This window comes from Abrus precatorius, unplaced genomic scaffold (genome assembly GCF_003935025.1).
Source record: "Abrus precatorius isolate BTA unplaced genomic scaffold, Abrus_2018 Scaffold7, whole genome shotgun sequence".
Taxonomy (NCBI): domain Eukaryota; kingdom Viridiplantae; phylum Streptophyta; class Magnoliopsida; order Fabales; family Fabaceae; genus Abrus; species Abrus precatorius.
The window spans coordinates 13697876-13719975 of NW_020874417.1; the positions used below are offsets into that span (position 1 = coordinate 13697876).

General features: G+C 29.4%; 1 protein-coding gene across 1 annotated transcript; it reads left to right on the forward strand.

The window, feature by feature from the left end:
* Window positions 1-1198: 1198 nt before the first annotated feature.
* LOC113872720 (PH, RCC1 and FYVE domains-containing protein 1-like) lies at window positions 1199-7452 on the forward strand. The gene is made up of 9 exons (XM_027510484.1): window positions 1199-1303; window positions 2298-2384; window positions 2498-2587; window positions 2676-2762; window positions 2852-2953; window positions 3451-5526; window positions 5641-5787; window positions 6105-6583; window positions 7222-7452. The coding sequence occupies exons 1-9, from the start codon at window positions 1256-1258 to the stop codon at window positions 7376-7378; spliced, it is 3273 nt and encodes a 1090-aa protein (XP_027366285.1). The 5' UTR covers window positions 1199-1255; the 3' UTR covers window positions 7379-7452.
* Window positions 7453-22100: the final 14648 nt, after the last annotated feature.

The following is a 22100-nucleotide window of genomic DNA, read 5'->3' on the forward strand; positions in this document are numbered from 1 at the left end:
TGTAGCATAATTTTAAATTTTTTTCATTTGTTAACATTTTAATATTATCATTTTTTATTAAATATACTGTTTTTATATCTTTTACTATACTTAAGTTTATGCTCTTTTTTTCATTTTTTTTTCAGTTAGCACTCTTTTTTACTTTATGTCATAGCTTAGTAAAAGATTAAATATAATTTTGTATTAAATGGTATGTTTAATAAATATTGTTTATACTACAATAATATTATAATTATTATTTATAATATATTGATTAAATATATTTTAAGTAGTGTAAACTATAACAAAAATATAATTTATAATAAAATTTTAAATAAATTATTTTAATATATTTATCTTTGATAATGATTATTTTTTAATCATAACCTTAAAAATATCATCACCATTCTTTTAATCGTAATAGAAAAATACACACATACTATATTAAAAATATTAAATATAAAACAATATTATGATAAAATCAAATTTTATTTAATTATTAAATGTCAGTTTTCGTAAAAAATATTTTTTAAATAAAATTATAATTTTATCTCAATTATTAAATTTAAAGTTATCACCTATTTATATATTTTATTTTTATAATACATAATAATTTTGTTTAACATATTTTATATATTAAAATTAAATTTTTATAAATTAAAATAAACTTGTCCACTGTACGGACATTTTAACTAGTTAATTAATTACAAACTTTTACACACTGTTAGTCCACTAATCATTAGATAAATGTCATTAACTAAATTTAACTTGATGTTACCTAGTTATAAAATTTGATGTATGAATATAAGAGTAGAGTTAAAAAAAAAAAATGCATGAAAATGGGGTGAGTAGAGTCTTATTCGTTGGTGGACGTGGAAGCAGTTTAAGAAGCGCGCCAATATCTCATTCCCTTTCCTTTTACGTAACTTTCGCATCTCTCTCCCAATTGCTGAATCAATTTTGCTCAGAAACCACATCACACACTTGTTTATGCAACTTTCACACCCCCTTTCTCCAAATTTCAATCTTTTTGGGAGTACCATGACAAATCTTCATCTGGGTTATTCTCTGATTCTGAATCTATAGCACATACCCTGCAGGCCCACTTGTATTATATCCGAGTTTAAGCCTTCTTTTAAAAAGAAATTCAATTTTTTTTAGTTGGAAAATTTTCATCTTGAGGTTTTTGGGGACTTTGATGAGAGGCCTAACTAGAAAGCATGACGCTTGAGTTTTGTCGTCTTCTGTGGTTTCCTTACAATTGTTTTCAGATGGAATGGCAGATCTTGATAGTTATGGGAGTAATGAGCGGGATGTTGAGCAAGTTAGTTTCAACATCAAATTAGTCTTTTATCTGAAAAATAAATGTTTGGTTTGTTATGTAGGTAGAAAATCTTAGTATTTTGAATTTTACCCCATCAAGCATGATTATATTAGTTTGTTTCTAGTGAGTATTCATTTTATTGTGAAAAGATAGCTCAAAATATTGAGGAATCTTTTGTTACAGTGTGTTAATTATAGACGTATGTAGTAAAAATGTTATTTTTTGTGTTTGGCAATTATGGCTGTTGTTGGTACTCCTCCTAGAAAATTTTTGTCCTAGCTAGAAGCAGTGTGATTGGAGATAAGAGTTAACCGTTAAAGAAAGGAATGGAAAATATGTTGGGAAAAAATTCTATATATGATATATAAAATGTAGTCATGGTACTCTTGATTACTATCTAGAAGGGGACCAATATCCAGGTTGATATAACGGGCAAGAGAATAAAAGCAATTAAAAAATCAGAAATACTAGCAACACGTTCTTCAATCCACTCTTTCTAACATTTTTTTTTTGTTTTTCATTAAATTAATTTAAACTATAAAAATAATGTAGGTCTCACTCTTTGTCACTTTTTATAGATTTTAGTCAATGATTAAGAGAGTGTTATTGACATTCTTTTTAAAAGGATATTTAGTGCTTTGGTTTATATATAGAGGCAATTTAATATGAAACTTGAATAATTTTATTTAAAAGCAATAGATAGTGTTCTAGGAAAGGCAAACTAAGTATTTACTAAATATATGGATGCATGCGGAGTAAATGTGCCAAGTAAAAGATAAGGAAGGCAGCTTTCATTGAACATGGTCATGATATTGTTCCTTTCTAAGTGGTTTTTGATTGACAATCAAAATCACTTTATCTAAATTGGCAACACAGTAAGGAAAATATTTTTTCTGGAATAGAAAATTGTGACTAACTAATATGATTTTCTAGCGATTATGTTGCTTGGGTGCTCCATTTAGTTGAATTTAATTTGTCTTTCTTCTTTGTGAAGGCATTCCTCTCTTTGAAAAAGGGAACTCAGCTAGTTAAGTATAGTCGGAAAGGGAAGCCAAAATTTTGTTCATTCAGGCTCTCACCAGTGAGTTTTTATACTGAAAAAAATTCACGTGTTCCGAGAAACATACATGCATATTACATGTATTGAATTTCATATCTCTATATGAATGATTTCATATTTAGTGGCATTAGCAGGATGAAACAAAGCTTATTTGGATTTCTCGTGGAAGGGAAAAGAACCTAAACTTGTCTTTTGTTTCACACATTATCCCAGGACAAAGAACAGTAAGTTAAATGCTTGGTCTTTGGAGGCTAGATTTATGGTTATGTTAGTATTCTGATAAAGATATCCCAGGTTTTCTCTTAATTGCAGGCAGTCTTTAGAAGATACTTGCGTCCTGAAAAGGATTATCTGTCCTTTTCACTTATTTTTAAAAAGGGGGAACGGTCACTTGATCTGGTCTGAAAACACAGTCTCTTATATTGGATTTAAATTTGTCAGTTCCATATAAATGTCTAATCAATTGCTTCCCCTTTTCATATTACTAGATCTGCAAGGACCAAGCTGAGGTAGAGGTATGGTTTTCAGGCCTTAAGGCATTAATTTCCACTGGAGAGCGTAGCAGGCGTGGTAGAAGTAATTTCACCGATGTAAGTTTTAATAGAAATTGTCTAAATTATAGTTTAATTTTCAACATATCTTAGTTTACATGTTAAACAGTTGGTACTTCCTATTTTTTCCTTCAATAACTCAGATTAAATTCTTTTATGTATTGAAATATTAAGTTACCACTAAGATCAGCAGAATCTTAAACTGTAGCAGTTATGCTGGTGGAAAAAACTCGAGGATATTTAGTGTAATTTATTCTTTAAATATAGTTGAGGAGTATCTTATCAACGTAAGATTAAATTTATATATGGAAAACTCATCAAAATATCCGAATGTTCATCCTGTAAACTTGTTCTATAAATTATGATAACTGGGGGCAACATAGACTAAAGTTTTAACTACTTGGTCATAAAAAAACTAAGCGAAATTGTCATTAAAACTTAAGTTGTTAGGCAAAGACTGATGATTATTTTTTATTTGTATCATCTATATTTAGAGAACATTTCAATGAATTAATTGTTTTGAATGTCTCTTGCAGGATAGTGTTCACTTTGTTCCAAATGATCGTCCTTCTGCTGGATCACTAGAGTTAGCATCAAGCATTGCCCGTGGCAGGTTTTCTGTTGATTCAGTGCCTCGTGAATCTACATCGTCTTGGCCAAGATCAGATGTGGGGTCTGAACGTGCAAATATGCCACTAAGGACAAGTGTTGGAGAAGGTTCTCGTGTTAGTGTGTCAAGTATTAGCCACTCAAGTAGTGTAGGATCAGGGCTAGATGACATAGAATCTCTAGGTGATGTTTATATATGGGGAGAGGTTTGGGCAGACGGGAATTCATCTGATGGATTGGGGAGTCAAGTCCCTTCTAAGACAGATGTGCTGAGTCCTAAGCCATTAGAGTCTGATGTTGTTCTTGATGTTCAACAAATTGGGCCTGGTGTACGACACATTGCTTTGGTTACAAGGCAAGGAGAGGTTTTTACCTGGGGAGAGGACTCTGGGGGAAGACTTGGTCATGGGTTTGATAAAGATTTTGGTCAACCTCATCTTGTGGAGTCCTTGGCAGTTACTAATGTGAGTTTTGTTGCATGTGGTGAATATCATACATGCGCTTTATCTATGTCAGGTGATCTATTCACCTGGGGTGATGGTACAAATAATATAGGACTCCTTGGCCATGGCACTGATGTTAGCCATTGTATACCAAAGAGGATTAATGGTCCTTTAGAGGGACTTCAGGTTGTATCTGTAGCATGCGGTGCATTGCATTCAGCATTAGCAACCTCTAATGGAAAACTTTTCACTTTTGGAGATGGAAGATTTGGTGTCTTGGGCCATGGAGATCGAGAGAGTGTGTCATATCCAAAGGAGGTACAGTTATTGAGTGGACAAAAGGCTATTAAGGTTGCATGTGGAGTGTGGCACACAGCAGCCATTTTAGAGGTTATGGATCCGTCTGGTTCAAATGCTTCAAATAGGAGGCTCTTCACATGGGGTGATGGTGACCAATATCGTTTGGGTCATGTAAACAAGGATACTTACCTTCAACCAACTTGTGTAGTAGCACTCGCTGAGTATAATTTTAACCAGGTTGCATGTGGATACACTATGACTGTTGCACTCACTGTATCTGGTCATGTTTTTACTATGGGCAGCACAGCATATGGTCAACTAGGAAATCCAATGTCTGATGGAAAAGTGCCAATTCTGGTGCGGGATAAATTAGTAGGTGAGTTTGTGGAGGAAATATCATGTGGAGCACATCATGTTGCTGTATTGACTTCAAGAAGTGATTTATATACTTGGGGGAAAGGTACCAATGGAAGATTAGGACATGGAGACACAGATGACCAGCAAACTCCAACATTGGTGGAAGCCTTCCGAGACAGGCATGTAAAGAATATCTCGTGTGGATCCAGCTTTACATCTTGTATATGCTTACATAAATGGGTTTCTGGGGCTGACCAATCTTTTTGCTCTGATTGTCGACAACCATTTGGTTTTACTAGAAAAAGGCATAATTGCTATAATTGTGGATTGGTGTATTGCCATCCTTGTAGTTCAAAAAAGGCATTGAAAGCAGCATTGGCTCCTACACCTAGCAAACCACATCGTGTGTGTGATGCTTGTTATGCTAAGCTAAAAGGTTCTGATAATGCTTCGAATTTTAATAGAGAAATTAGTCATCCCTCTAGTTCCATATATGGAAGGGAAAAATTTGACCGGGGAGAGGTAAGGTCTTCAAGAATTCTCTTGCCTCCCACCACAGAACCGGTAAAATACCTTGAGATAAGGACCAATAAACCTGGAAGTATACATGACACTTCTTCCATAGTTCGAGCTGCTCAAGTTCCTACACGTTTACAATTGAAAGATGTTGCATTTCCAAGTTCATTGAGTTCCGCGCAGAATATTTACAAGTCCGTTATACAGCCAATTCAACCTCCAACTTCACCTGCCACAGCTACTTCTTCAAGACCTATGTCACCATATGCTAAAAGACCACCCAGCCCACCACGTTGTTCCTCCCCAGGATTTTCAAGAAGCCTTATTGATAGTTTAAGGAAGAAAAATGATCTTTTGAATCAAGAAGTCTCAAAATTGCAAAACCATGTATATTTCGGACTTTATTCCATTTTCAGATCTAGTAATTGCATTACCTATTCTCAGAAAACATGACATGTCCCTGTTAATAAGTTTTGTGAATATTTCTTGTCTTGCATATAGATTCGAAGCATAAAACAAAAGGGTGACATGCAAGATATGAAGATTCAGGAGCTTCACAAAAATGTTGAGAAAACCACGTCACTGGCTGGAGAGGAATCATCTAAGCTTAGAGAAGCAAAGGAATTTATTAAGTCCATGACAGATAAGGTATCTTAATTCCATATTTTGACATCAATTATGCTCTCAGACAGTCAGACTCCTTAAAAAAGCAATAACTATCGAGATAGACGGACCTTCATATTTTTTATCAACTTGCTCGATTTTAACGGCTAATGGTAGTCAACTAAAGCGATGTTAACTTGATTCTTTTGTCAATTTTCTCACCTTGACTGCTAACTGAAGACTTACTGCTTGTTATAATAAGCTTAATGCTTAAACCTGCTGGGAAACAACAGAATGTTGCTCAAGATTTCAGTTTATCATACTAAATTACTGAACTTGCTTTTACGTTTGATTTAATTTAGTTGAGGGAAGTGACTGAGAAGTTGCCACCAGAGATTGCTGAAAATGAAACCTTGATATCGATGCGGGCTCAAGCAGAAGAATTTCTTAATGAAAAGACTGATATTGAATCTTCTTCCTCCTCGCCGAGCCTCGAGTCTGAGCAACAAAGTGCAACTGATATACCTGCCTCTGATAGTGACTCTTCAAAACTGAAAGAGCAAGGACTGGAAGCAAATGATGATGCTTCAGGGATTGTTCCATCTACATATGGAGGAAATATTCTTGAAGAAAGCAACAATGAATCGATGCCTAATAATGCATCTGTGTCTAGTACAGGAGTGCCTCCAACGAGATCAGAAAATAGTTCAAGATCAAATGATTCTCGTATACCTGCGAGAGATGGAGAAAGATCAGTCATTGAACAATTTGACACTGGTGTTTATATCACACTTATAGTACAACCTAATGGTAGCAAAGTTTTCAAACGAATTAGATTCAGGTATAAGAGCTACTTGCTAATCTAACAAATTTCGTCACATATTTTCTGCATGTTGGTATGTTCATCATGCCGAGTATCTTTGGCCTTTTTTCCCATTAGTGACTAAATTATTCTATTTCTTCAATTCTTGCTTCTCAATATGGAAGACGTGTGCGACTATTTATGTGTGTGTGATTATAGTTAGCTATGATGTTAGTAAGGTACATAGAAGTTAGTTACAATATATACTTAGGCTTAATAAGTTAGTGATTGGAAAAATTGAGATTGTAGAAGAAATAGGATATATTGCCTCTATAAAGAAGAGGGAGGAAGAGAAAGAAGCCCTCTTGTCAACTGTGGAGAGTTAGGGCTTTTGGCTCAGGAGGTGCACGCCCTCAAAGAAATGTTTAGTGTGTGTGTGTTTTATTCTGTAGAGTTGGGAGTTTCTCCTTGTATTTCTTAATAAAGATACTGGTTTCTATCACATTAAGACGGTAACTAAATTGTTGAAATCTTCTATTCCCATTTAGTCATAATATATAATTTTTTTATACCATTAGTTTCTATTCTACTTGATAAATTGGCTTTACGAGAACAAATGTTATATTTTCAAATGTTTTTCTTTTTCCCTTTATTCTTTTCTATTTTTTTGTGCACAGTAAGCGAAGATTCAATGAACAACAGGCAGCAGAATGGTGGAGCAAAAACAAAGATAGGGTGTTTAGTAGATACATTCCAGCAGCCACACAGAATGCAAGTACTGAGTCATCCATTACCCCTCCTGCTGAAGATAATGTTGAAGCATTACCTTCTTAAACTTATTTGTCACTAGGCATCCCGTAGTCCTATGAAATGATCCAGAGAATAGAAGCAGCATCAATCTTAAGTGTAAAGAAATCCATATTAGGCAAATTAATTAGGGTAAAAAGAACTTGGCAGTATTTACAACAGTCTGGATATGACCTCCAACAGAGGATAGACCGTGTTGTAAGGTTTAGGGGTAGCAAATTTATTTTGGATTAACATGCTTTGAATTTCCCTCTTTCCTTGTAACCCTCCCATTATAAAAGTTGTCCTAATTTGTATTTTGGAAAGTAAACCCTTAAATCAGTCTTCAAGATTGTGTAGGTGAGGCATTTAAGTTATTGAGAAATTAAAATATTTTACTAATCCTAATTTTATAAAATGACATTAAAAACTAAAGTAGAAAAGAATTATAGAGAATGGCTTTTTACGAAAATAATAAATAATTTTAATATTTAAGAGATTCAAAAGTGAGAACTAAGTTGAAGATTTACTTATAATTTAGATCTTCAGACACAAAGCTCTTGTTATTGATTGGTATGTACATCAGAACAAGTATAATTTAATTCCTCTAACATATTTAGAATAACAAATATAGACAATATATGAACGAGAAATAATGCTAAAATAACACTTTAAATAATAACAACAGTAATTTGACTTAATAAGAGTATGTTTGATTTACTTTTAAAAAATAGTTTTAATTTTTAAAAAGTAAATCAAGCATAGTCTAAGTTTTTATTGTTAAAAAATTTAAAAGTTTTTCATTAGTTTTTCAAACTAGTTCTCCATAAAAAAAATTGTTATAAGATGGTCTCTTTTGTTAATATTTCTATTTATCCATCTAAATATTACGAATTTTATATTTAATTCTTTATTTTAAAAAAGATAAATAAGAAAATTATGAAATTTATAAGGACCAAATGGGTAATTTATGATATTTAAAGGGACCAAATAAAAATTTTCATAATATTTTGAGGGAGACTAGAGTGAAAAAAAATAAAATCATAAGAGGACCATTGATAAAGAAAAATATATTTATGCAGACTCTATTGGAAGGAGTTATCACCGACTAAGCGAAAGTGGAAGCAAGTGGACGGTGGTGTGTTTTGTGACGGGTCACTGTCCATAATAATTAGAGTGCCAAACATAGCCTAACAATAATGCTTCTAAATCTGATGGGGGAAAATTAGTCTAAACTTTCAGTGCCAGCTATTGCCAGTCTATTTTCATTCGTCTAGTCTATTCAACATTGTACACGCTCAAATTCTCATTATCTTCCTTTGAAATTGACAGCAGATGTACACATAAAATGGTCATTGAGATAGCTAAAAAATACTACTACAACTTATGCAAACATCACACTAATTATACCTTGGTTGTAAACATCACACTAATTATACCTTGTTCATAATTAATGAATCTAGTTCAACTGAAACCCAAATGATTGCTAAGAGGGGTGATTAGACTTCAGTGTAGATAAAGTGATTTAAGAAATTTGAGAATAGAGTAATTTAGAGATTTGATCTTGAGATTCTGAAAATAACCTCAGTTATTAATTTTAGAACAACTTAGTATATGTAAGGAATACAACTTTCACTCTCACTGTCGAGTATAAAAAGCAATAATAAAAAATTGAGATATGTTTTTTAATAAAAAATCGAGCATAAATATTTTATTTTTTTTAAGTTAGAGCCAATTACTTGCATTAACAAGTCTATTTAGGGCGTGTTTGTTTATAAGCGAAAAAAAAATTAATTATTGCACTTTTAAATAAAAAAATACTCGTTTTAGTAATATTATATAATTAAGATAATTGATACACATATCCCAATTACATTCAGCGACTCAAAATCAATTTTTTTATTCAGCTTTAAACTAAACAAGCATTTAATCAAGAACAAGTTGATTGAGTTCTATGCAAAATGATTTGTTATACAGCCAATTCAACCTCCCACTTCACCTGCCACAGCTACTTTTCTCAAGACCTGTGTGACCATATGCTGAAAGACCACCAAGACCGCCTTCAAGAAGCCTTATTGGTAGTTTAAGGAAGAAAAATGATCTTTTGAATCAAGAAGTCTCAAAATTGCAAAACCATGTATATTTCGGATTTTTGTCCACTTTCAGATCTAGTAATTGTATTCTTTATCCTCCGAAAACATGACATGTTCTCATTAATAAGTTTTGTGAGTATTTCTTGTCTTGAATATAGATTCGATTCGAAGTTTAAAGCAAAAGGGTGACATGCAAGATATGAAGATTCAGGAGCTTCACAATATTGAGAAAACCACGTCACTGGCTGGAGAGGAATCTTCTAAGCATAGAGAAGCAAAGAAATTTATCAAGTCCTTGACAGATAAGGTATCTTAATTCCATATTTTGACATCATAATTAATATATGTCAAACATTTTGTTTTTAAAACTAAATATACTGAATTTCAGGAATTTTTTTATTTTTGGTGATTATAAATGTAAAAAATTCTTATTATCCCCAAACGACAATTAATCTAAGAATTTTTTCTTTTGCCAAATTTTAGCTTTAATTATATGAATGTATATATAAATTGGGTAAACATCTTATCATTGTGGCAAACTTTTTAATGTTCCAAAGGGTTTCAGGAACAATGAGAATTAATTGATGCAACAAGATAGATGACTATTTTCATTGAATCTCAACATTCCCTAAAAGTGAGCAACAAGGGAAGCAATCAATGCGTTGATGGAGGCGAAAGACAAGTTCAAATTTTGGCCGACTTTTACAGATATACATGTATTGTTATGCTGATTAAAATAATATAATTTGCATTCTGTTTGAGAAAATTATCCTCTAAGACTCCTTAATGGAGCAATAACTCTCAACATAGATGAACCTTCAATTTTTTAATCCACTTTGCTCAATTTTAACTGCTAAGGGTGTCAACTGAAGACTCGGAGCTTGTTATAATAAACTTAGTCCTACTTTGAGTAAACTAGAATAGTAAAAAAAAAATGAATAAACTTTCAGCCATGAGTCAAAAACATAAAACAAAAGTTTTACTCATTTCTTATAGTGATTTTTTTCCTTCAAACTTCTCTGAAAGATTACCCAAACTGGACCTCTTAATATTTAAACATCGTAGGAAAGAACAGAATGTGGATCGAGATTTCTGTTTATCATACTAAACAGCTAAACTTGCTTTTATGTTAGGTTTTATAAATTTGGTGAGGTGACTGAGAAATACTACAAGAGAAAACAAATTTAGCTACGAAAATTAGCTATAAAATTATTCCGTAGCAAATCTCTAGCTAATTAGTTAGGGATAAAAATTTCGTAGCTAAATTCACAAAAATAAGTAACACCTTATGGCAGAAAAAAATTGCTTCGATTTAGCTACAGATTAGCTACAAACTTTTGTATAGCTAAGAAATTTTTAATTTAGCTACAGATTAGCTAAAAAAAAATTTTGTAGCAAAATTAACTTATAGTGAGAATAAGTAGCGCCTTATGGCGGAAAAAATTTGCTTGGAATTAGTTACATATTATCTACAAACTTTTGCGTGGCTAAAATATTTTTAATTTAGCTATGAATTAGCTACAAAAATTTTTTGTAACAAAATAAACTTATGGTGGGAATAAGTAACACCATATGGCAGGAAAAATTTGCTTAGAATTAGCTACAGATTAGCCACAAACTTTTGTGTAGCTAAAAATTTTTTAATTTAGCTACAGATTAGTTAGAAAAAAATTTTGTAGCAAAATTAACTTATGGTAGGAATAAGTGGCACCTTATGGCGGGAAAAATTTACTTGGGATTATTTATGGATTAGCTACAGACTTTTGCGTAGCTACAAATTATCTACAAAAATTTTTCGTAGCAAAATAAACTTATAGTGAGAATAAATGGTGCCATATGTCAGGAAAAATTTGCTTGGAATTAGCTACGAATTAGCTATAGGCTTTTGTGTAGCTATGAAATTTTTAATTTAGCTACAGATTAGCTACATATTTTTGTGTAGCTAAAATTTTTTTAATGTAGCTACGGATTAGCTACAAAATTTTTTTGTAGCAAAATAAACTTATGGTGGGAATAAGTGGCGCCATATGACAAGAAAAATTTGTTTGAAATTAGCTACGGATTAACTATAGAATTTTGCGTAGCTAAAAATTTCTTAATTTAGCTACGGATTAACTATAAAAAATTTTCATAGCAAAAGTTAGCTACAAAATATTCTTATAGTAGCTACGGAATAGCTATAAAATGATTCGGTAGCAAAATTTATACTTAAAAAATCTTAAGTTAACTATAAATTAGTTTTACAGCTTGTTTGATTTATGATTTTTAAAAATAATATTTTAAAACAGTTTTATAAAATTATTTAAAGAAGAAAATAAAGTAAAATTTGTTTGGTATTTTAATTTTCAAAACTGATTTTAGGATGAGAAAATTAAAAATATTTGTTTGATATATTTGTTTTAAAAAATAAGTTTTAAAAACTAAAAAAATATATTTGTTTTTTTATTTTTTATTTAATATTTTAAATTAGATGAATATATATTTGATATTTAATTTTAGTATTTTTTTTATTTAAATATATTTTTATATGAAAAATAAAATATTTGATTAAAAAATTTTAAACCATTAAAGTTTAATATAATATATGAAAATAATTAATATTAAATTAAACAATAATGATTAATTTAATATTAGAATAATTTTTAATAAAAATATAAATGGTAAAAATTTAACGAATTATAAAATAATCTGAATTATTAACACATATAAAACACTCTAAAATTTATATAAATTAGATAACCTACATTCATTATTAAACAAAATTAAATAAATAAATAAAATTAAAACTCCTTGAAAATTATTTTTGTTTTTATTGATATTATTTATTAACCAAATTTGGAGTTTTATTTATGATAATTGTAAATACAACTTCTTATTAAAATAAGTTAAACTTTAATTTTAAACAATAAATAGGATTAATTAGAGTTAAATAACAATATAAAATTATTATAATAAGATAATATTTTATATTTAATAAATTGTGAGATTAAATTTAATTTTCTCTGTGTTGAAATTAAATGGAACACATTTTTTTTCTAAATTTTTTAGCATACTAATTACATGCTCCAATGGATTTATTTTTTTATGACTGAGAAAGATAGATATAACAGAGTAAAAAATAAACTACGCTCAACCAATTAAATAATTTATTAACTTACATTAAATTCAATTAAAAGTTTTTCTCTTAACATTAACTAAATTTTTTAATATATTTAAGCATAATTTGTTAATATATTTAAATAAAAATATTATTCTTAATTTTTCTTAATTTTTTTCTTAAAAAATGATTATTAATATTTTTTATTTATAATTTATTTAAATTTTAAAGTATTTGCAAAATATATAATATATTTTATGACAAATACATTATTTCAATAACTACAATAGGGGTGCACAAAAAAACCAAATTATAAAAGCCCATACATTATATTGTTTCTACTCCCAAGTATAAATATTACTACTTATAAACTATATATTTAATTTTAAACTAATTTAATTTGTTGAAATTTAGTGAAATGATAGGTTGTCAATTAACTTGTTGTTAAAAGTAATTATGATGAATTTGTGAAAAATATGGGCTCTCGAGTGAGTAGTTTTAAAAACATATTGAAAGTATATAATAATATTTAAAATTTAATATATTTTCAAAATTGAGAATATCAACCTAAACAAAGAAAAAAATAAAGAGTTTATGCATTTTAACGAAATGGAAGGTGGAATGATAATCATAATTGAAGATGTTAAAATCAAAACACACAAAGGTCATACATATGAAATGAAGAAAAATGTTGACTTCATATGGCTCATACACGACATTTAAGTCATTTTTATGTAAGCATAACGAATATAAAGAGTGTTGACTGCAAAAGTAATGAAATTTTTTTTTTTTACATGTAAATTAATATTTATAAATAAAAATTATGTTGCCAACACTATTCTTTATGTAAAAAATAAAATTATCATATTAACACTTGATAATCTTATTCTATTTAAAAAACTCACTGGAAAAAAGATATAAAGTTAGTTTGTATATAAACTAAAAAAGTATTTATAAAAATAAAAAAAATTATTTACTTTTATTTGAATTAGAAGACATTAAATATGAAGTATTTAATGTATTACATTAATAATATTATTTTACCAAAAAATTATTTAAAATATTAAATGCAAAAGATTCTAAATTAAAATATTAATAGTTTTGGATATTATTGATAATAGATATATTGAATATTAACTTAGTCATTAAATGATTAATTTTATAATTTTTTTTTTAGTAAATGATTAATTTTATAATATTTCTTTTTAGTTTCATGATTCACTTATGTAGTCATGTTCACTAGATAACTGATGATGAAGGCGCTATACTAGGTGAAGAGCACATGAGCTCATTATTTACAAGGACCTAATTAGATTTCAAGTGGGAGAATTGTTGAGATTGTGTAGTTTATTTAGTTTCACATTGTCTATTCATGAGTGACTTTTGTTTTACTATTACTATATAAGTAATGCCCTGTAAAACTTTAAGAATCATCCAGTGAATAAAATATTTTCCTAGTGTAGCCGTGGACATAGGTACATACACTGTGTGTCGAACCACGTTAAATTCTGGTGTTTTCTCTCTCTCTTTTCTCTTTCTTCTTTAATTGTTCCTAACAGAATAGATATGGACTAAAATAGAAACTTTAGCTGCAGACTTACTACGGAATAGCTACAAAATAATTGAAGACATTAGCTACGGATTAGCTATAAAATAGTTAGAGACTTTAGCTACAGATTAGCTATGGAATAGCTACGGACTAAAATAGAACTTTACCTCACTTTTCTTTTGAGATTTCTTCGATTCCTTTACTCCTAAACCCTATTTCACCAATTAAATTGCCTCCAAGCTGCTTAGGAGCAAGATTGAAGGTTGGATTTGTGTAGGGAACGCTTGGAGGTGAGTTTTAATGGTTAAGGTTTCAGTTTCTCATCCCCATCCTCTGATTTCTCGGTTCTCCTTAGGTTCTCATGAGGTTCTTCCATGTATTTAGGTCGAGGTTCGTGTAGGAGAGCGCCTACCTTGTTGATTTGGTGTGTGGGTCTTCACTTGAGGTAAGGAGGACTCTACCCTATCTCATTGTGTTTAATTTACTATTTATTTCGTTGAATATTATGATGTGACTAAGATAGAGAGTAGGAAATGTGTGAATTGATAAAAATTATTGTGTGTTTGGAGTAAAATATAAATTAATTGTGGGGTTGACATACCCTTGATTGAGAATGTGTGTAAGCATGTTGAGGATTGATGATTGAATGGCGTAAATGATTGGAAATGGATATGGATGACCTGTTGATATGTTGTGTGATGGAATAATGGCATATGTGATGAGTATTGTGAATGAATTATGGGCCTGTGTGCTGTGTACTGTAACTGAATGTGGGCCTCTGTGCCGTGTAATGTGAATAAATGTGGGCAAGGTATGCCATGTATGATATGCTATGAATGGTTCAGTGATACACTGGAGGTGTGGAAGATGAGGACGGTAGAAATACCTTGGGGAAAAGAGAGTGGTGGTGACACCAACAGTGAACATGGGTGTGCCACAGGCCACATACTCTCCTCCTGACTAGACCTCTAAACACTACATTTGCTGAGCGACCCATGACTGCCCACGCGGTATCCGTGAGGCAGGGTAACCAACGATCATTCATTGTGTGAAACTGTGATCACAGTGCCACAGTGAGCGTGGCTAAGTGCGATAAGCGCATGTGTGTGAAGTGTTGGTGCAGTGAGTGCACCGTTTGTGTTTTGAATTGGACTAGATGATGAATGATAATTGTGATTGAGATTAAGATGCTTGTATTGTGGGTGCATGATTTAAAATATGTTAGTAAATGTGTAGTATTTGAGGTGAGTCTCTATATTTATATGTGTTGGGTAGTGTAGAATATTCACCCTTACATTTATTTTTCAAGTGACCAAGACGATCAGCAACAGATTCAGTGAAGGAAGGATGAACTGCTATAGGACTTAAATTGTATTTTGAAATTATAATATAACTGAATTAGTTCTATAGCAATCTTTGGTATAAATTTATAATCCTTTATTGTTTTAAACTGTTTTATGAAACTCTATGATAAGATATTTTTATTTAAATGAAAATTTTATTATTCCCATTTCACGAAATTATTACTTGAAAATTAATGTAAGGTGTTATAGGTATTGGCAAGTGTATGAGGTCACAACAAAACTTATAAAACTAAAAGTATGGGCTTAGGAGGATACATAATATAGAATTATAGAAGCATAAACAATATATTATTACAATGAAAATATAAATACAACTTTCGTAATTGTAATTCAAGTGAGCAAAAGAATTTCAAAAAACATAAGCTTAATGAATAAAAGTACTAATTTATTTTACTAGTAGCAAACTAAGAATTATGATAATATAATGCAAGTTTAGTTCCTCAGTTCATTTTTTAGTCATGCTTTAGTTCTTTGTCAACTACAACTTTCTAAAATTTTGAGGATTCAGTTGTTTTTCACATTCCAAAGAACAATTTGCATATATATCTTATATTCTACACAAATAAGGAAAAATACAGAAATAAAGAATATGAAGTCATAAATCATACTCCAATTCTGCACTCTTCTATTCTTCAACAACTTCCACTTGGATCCAGGTGGTTGTTAGATCTTTTCCTTTAAACACGGTAAGTGTATCAGGTCTGTTGCAAATAATAACCGGTAGAGTATTGGAATATCGTCCTCAGAGAGTAATTCAAATGTATTAATTAATAAGATACAAATTAATTGAGCTTATATACAATAGAATTGGTGGATGATTTTCATGAAATATTAAACAATAATGAAAATGTAAAGCCCTAATGTAAATTATGGTAAAATTCAAGTTAAAAAGCTGAGATTGAATTTCATCTATCTCCTTCTCTATATTCTAGTAATTCAGTGATAAATATAGCAATCATTTCCAATAAATTTGATGCAAAATATGAAAGTCCTATATTTCAATTCCTTGAAAATATATTCCTAAGATAATTTCTCAAATGTTGATTCCTCAAACAATTAATAAACTATCCAACATTAAAATCAGGATTTAAATTTATTCCTAGAACAACCGGTTATTGAGTAATCTCAATCAGATCTAGATCTAAATAATATCTTTCCAAATATAACTCAGATCTAAACTCTAGAAACCATCAAATAACTAGATTCAACCATTAAAACGGATTGAGATCACCAAATCTATAGAAATGAAGAAGAAACAGCTATATTTATATAAATTACTGAGAATACATCAAGTTTGAAGATTTACATCCAATCTCATACAAGGTTTAGCTGCTCATGGAAACCATAGTAACAAAAATGGAGATACAAACAGAATAAAGCATCTGAAACCAAGTATTCCTACTCTTTCCTCTGCCTTGCGCCGTTCTGGACCTCTTAAAAATGGCTGTGGAACAGTAACCCCCCACTTGAACATAAAAGTCGCCTTTTATACTGGTCTAACACGGAGATAAAAATTAAGTCATTCTGTTTGCCTTTCGCTGCAACTAGGATTCTCGCTACAACAGAAGAACACAGAATCACTCTTTTCACAATCAAGCATCCTCGCTGCAGTGAGTCTTTCTCGCTACAGCGAGAAATCTCCAGAAGCTAACTTCTTGTGCAACTTCATGCTTTAGATGCTTTTTTTTTCTGACTTTATCAAGTTTTTCTTTAACTTTAAATGACGTTTCTCTATTGATTCCAGCTACAAAATAAATCAAAAAGGGATGAAAATACTAAAACTGCATTCATTTCTAAAAATATATATGTATTTGTAAAAGTTCCAAGTTTGAAGAGAATTTAACAAAATAATCCAACTTTTAACATAAAAAGTGTTCAAGTCACCATCTCAAATCACTTATTTTATACACTTATTAACTCCCCCCAACCTAGAATCTTGCTTGTCCTCAACCAAAGTAATTAAATGCACAAAAACAATCATAATTGCTTTCATGTTCATCATCTAAGATTTTTCAGAACTTTTCAACTGAAAGGAATCGTTCATGATCAAAGATTTTGGTTATACATTTAGAAGAATCAGGATACTAGTGCACTTCATTTTCAAGAAAATAAGAGTAATATCATTCAATAATCAAAAGAAAAATCCTCTTATTCTCACAAATTTAGTGTTTCTCTCTCTTCCATGAATCCCTCAAGTTTGACTTTGCTCTTTGTTTCCCATCAAACTAAGTATACACAAAAGACATAGATCATAGGGTCTTTCAAAAAAGGTGTAATGTGGCTATGCTTACAAATAATTCATTGTTTTTCTGGAATTCAAAGTGAGTTAGAGTATTAATACAATCAAGATCATCATCTATTAGTAGGTTTCCATCTCTATTTTTCCTCATTCTAATTAACACCACATTTTTGTTAACCCTTGAATGTCTCCCTCTAATTTCAACATTTTTCTCTTCTTTTCCTTCTATTTTTTTTTTATTTTAGAGGAAAACTTCAATCATTAATTTACCATATACCACCAACTCATAAAGAGCTATCATGCCCTAATGCTCCTTCTTAAAGGTATGGAAAATAATAATTCTCATGTAAAGGCTTGAGGTACATACAATAATAAAAAATTTGCTTTTAGGCTCAAGAGCTTTCAAAAATTGGATAAATCTTGAATATGGGTAGGCTTTTTGGCTCTAGCTATAAAACTGTATTTACAAACTATGCCCCAATCATCTCCATGACCGATTGTGCTATATAGCAATTAGAAACTCGAGCAAAGTTAACTGTCAGAATTCAATGAAGTTTATTCACTTATTTACGGTACTCACACTTTCACTCCTTTATCTGAAATCATTTTTCTTTGATTAAGATAAATGAATTACTCATATTTCCTAATTGATTGTTTCCATGCACAAAACATCCTAACTTCCTTTCAATTCAAACCTCAACTTTTCACATTCACAAAAATCCCCATTCACAAAAATTCATTTTTCTTTACTTTTTTTAAAATAATTCCTAAATTCAGAACATGGCCCATTTGAGTATCTCCAACCACTTTCCACAAATTGAATGGTACTACCTCAAATCATTTTCTAACATGAAAAATTTTCAATAACTCCACCAAGTAGTACTCATCATGTAATTCTATCCCATGTAATTACCATTGCATCCATTACACATCAAAACATGTTTAAACCACCAATAACCATATATACTTGAAATACCCAAATTTAAAGTACTAAATGAAATTAAACACATAGCCAACTATCACATAAACACATATAAACAAAACATAAACTAAACAGTATCATAAAAGTATCATAAAATTTATTGATATCAAGTTTATGGTTGTTAAGGAAAGAGTTTAGAATAAGCAAATTTGTATAGCACATATAGGAACTGAATTTATACTAGCCGATCCACTTACTAAGGGCTTAGTACCTAAATATGTGTTTATATTATGAATTTATTTTATGCGATAATTACATTGCAACTTTAAATTGATCTCTATAAAGTTTAAAGTTTGGACTAGTTAGAAATAAATCTGATTAAAATTACATTACATGTAATTTTTATGTCATTTATCAATATTTGATTTATGTAATTGAAATACATGTGACTATGGTAATTATTATAGTTTAATTAGATTGAAATATAATAAAAGTTATAGTGATTTTCTGTTTTTATATAAAATGGAATAGATTGTTCAAGTACTGTCTAAAAGTAAATAATATACAATTATGCATTTAAATTTTTGTGTGATATAAATGTCAAAATAAATATATAACTCAAATGAGAGATTATTAGAAATTTTATATTTCTAATAATACAAGATGAGTTACATATTATTTATACAATTTATATGAGTTATTTATATTTATATGTATTTAATATAAGTGATCTAATTTAAGTAATTTTTTTAAATTATTAATAAAAAATAATAATTTTAATAAATAAAAATTAAGTTTAAATTATTTTAAAATGACGAGGATATTAATAGGTCTAAAATAGAATTTTTCTGGTAAAAAAAATCATCAAATTTCAATAGAAAAATTGTGTCAATTCATATTTCACCATGTTATTTTGTAAAACTCTATATTCTTATATCGTTTATATAAAACTATAAGATTAATAGAAATTATCAACGGGTGAATCCATTAAATACTTAATAAAATCTGGAAAAGTACGGAGACTCTACTGTACGGAGCTATCACTTTCTAAGCAAAAGTGGTAGGTATGTTTTGTTGCGGGTTCCTAACTATTTGAGTGCGAAACATAGCTTAACCATAATACTTCTAAATCTGATGGAAAAAAACGGATCAGAACATCGAAATCGAATATGAGAATCATTTTGGTGTATTTTTTTAATTTTGTTTAAGTAAAATTTTATTTGTTTAAGCAAACTTACAAAAATATATCAAAATAATTTTTATGTTTCACTTAAAGTAAAATTATAAAAATACACCTAATCATGAAGGGATCTTTTTCGAAAAAAAACAGTCTAAACTTTCAGTGCCAGCTAGTGCTGGTCTATTTTCATTCGTCTAGCCTATTCGACAGGGTACACTCATTCTCATTATCTTCTTTTAAAAAATTGACAGCTGATGTACGCATAAAATGGTCATTTTATATTTAACTAGACTGAGGTACGCGAAAAAAATAGTACTGCAACTTGTGCAAACTTCTCACTATTTTAACTTGTTCATAATTACTTAATGTAGTTCATCTGAAACTCAAATGATTGCTAAGGGGTGATTAGACTTATGTGTAGCTAAAGTGATTTATGAGATTTGAGAATAAAGTAATTTAGAGATTTGACCATGAGATTGTAAAAATAACCTCGGTTATGAATTTTGGAGCAACTTAGTATATCAAAGGAATGCAATTTTCACTTCCACTGTCGAGTGTAAAAAGAAATAATAAAAATATGAGATATGCTTTAAAGAAATAATAAAAAAATCAGATATGCTTTTTAAAAGTAAGAGTCGATCACTTGTACTCTTAAATTTTTTATATCCTTCGGTACATTTAAGAGATTATTTAAGTATAAAACTTATATGCAATATCTTAAATACATTTGATATTTTTCTCTATTTCAAATTAAGGATTTATCTCTTAAATTAGATCATCCTTAATATTGATCTTTACTATATTGGTTATTAAGGTATAATTCTAATTTTAATTAAAGACGAACACTGAAATGATTGTTTTTAAATCTTTTAAGTAATTCACTATAATTAAACTTTAAAAAAAGAGTAGATTTAATTATATATTTTAGATTATAAAATGAAAAAAAAAAAAGAGAGACTATCACTACTTTGACAATTGAAAAAAATAATAGCTTTTATCATTTGAAATTTAGTTCACGTTCCCTATTTATAATCTTTCGTAATGAATGAAGACACAGTACTTTTTACCTAAATCTGAAATACCATTTTACCATAATAATCTCCATAACTGCATTAAATTATAATAATATTATTTAAAATTATTAAATCATTTTAATAATTTATCACGAATCACTATAATATTTTTGAACTTGTGTTATATAGTGAATTTTTTTATACTTATATATATATATTTTATTTTATTTTGGTTTCTTTATGAAAATACATTTTGTTATTTTGATTTCTGTTATTAAAAATATAATTCTTATAAGGAATAAAATAAAAATTGTACTATATAAACAAACTACAATGAAAAATAGTCAATACAAATATGTAAATATAAAATAACAATTTTGTAAAAGAAATTAAGGTCAGAACTATTTAAAAAACAATTTAATATAAGAATTAAAATAGTATTTAAATCTAATAAAAGAAATTGAAATATGCTCTTTTAAAGTAAGAGCCGGTTATTTGTATTTACAAGTATACTTGGAATGTGTTTATTTAGTAGTGAAAAAATTAATTATTGTACTTTTCAATTAAACATATTTTAGTAAAATTATATAATTCAGATTAATTTATACACATGTTCTAGTTATATTTAGTGACCTAAAATTAATTTTATTTAACTTCAAACTAAAGAAGCATTTATGCATGAACAAAGTTATTTAAAAAATTAAGATAAAAGAGACTAATATAGTTGCTCTTAAATTGAAATTGGAAAAACTAATTTTTAAATAGTATTTAAGATCCAAATTTAATTATATTAATAAAATTTTCATAGTTCATAATAAAATCTATATCTTTGCTCAATGCCAATGGCAAACTAAGTATCAAATGAATAAAATGTTATTTCCTTTACATTATAAAAATAGAAGTGGAGCCCACAAGAACACAACCCAAAAGTTGCATACCAGCACACCACATGGGAAAACCTACAATGTTGGTCTTACAGAATTTAGTTTTCCTTATTCTCACCATACTTAGCACCCAAGGTTGTTTCCATGCTGTCATTTCTGCCGAAAGCGAGTAGCTTGAAGTGGGAAATTACATGCTTTAGCATTAAGATTTTATTATATTACAACTCCTGCCATCAATGTACATATTTGGCTCTATATTCCACATCTGTTCTTGTGGAAATCAAAGCAATGGCACTTGTGTAATTCTATTGACAAATGATGTGCCAATTGGAGACACCAAAAAGCTAGCATCAACTCGTAGAACAAAGTGATTATATAAAAACTAAAATGGGGCACCAAAGGTTCCTTCAAGAGATTGAGAACCATTTC

Coding starts and splice junctions, on each gene's coding strand:
- LOC113872720 (XM_027510484.1), top strand. CDS start 1,256: ATGGCAGATCTTGATAGTTATGGGAGTAATGAGCGGGATGTTGAGCAA. Junction 2,385..2,497: donor GTTCATTCAGGCTCTCACCA/GTGAGTTTTTAT, acceptor TGGCATTAGCAG/GATGAAACAAAGCTTATTTG. Junction 2,588..2,675: donor TTATCCCAGGACAAAGAACA/GTAAGTTAAATG, acceptor TCTTAATTGCAG/GCAGTCTTTAGAAGATACTT.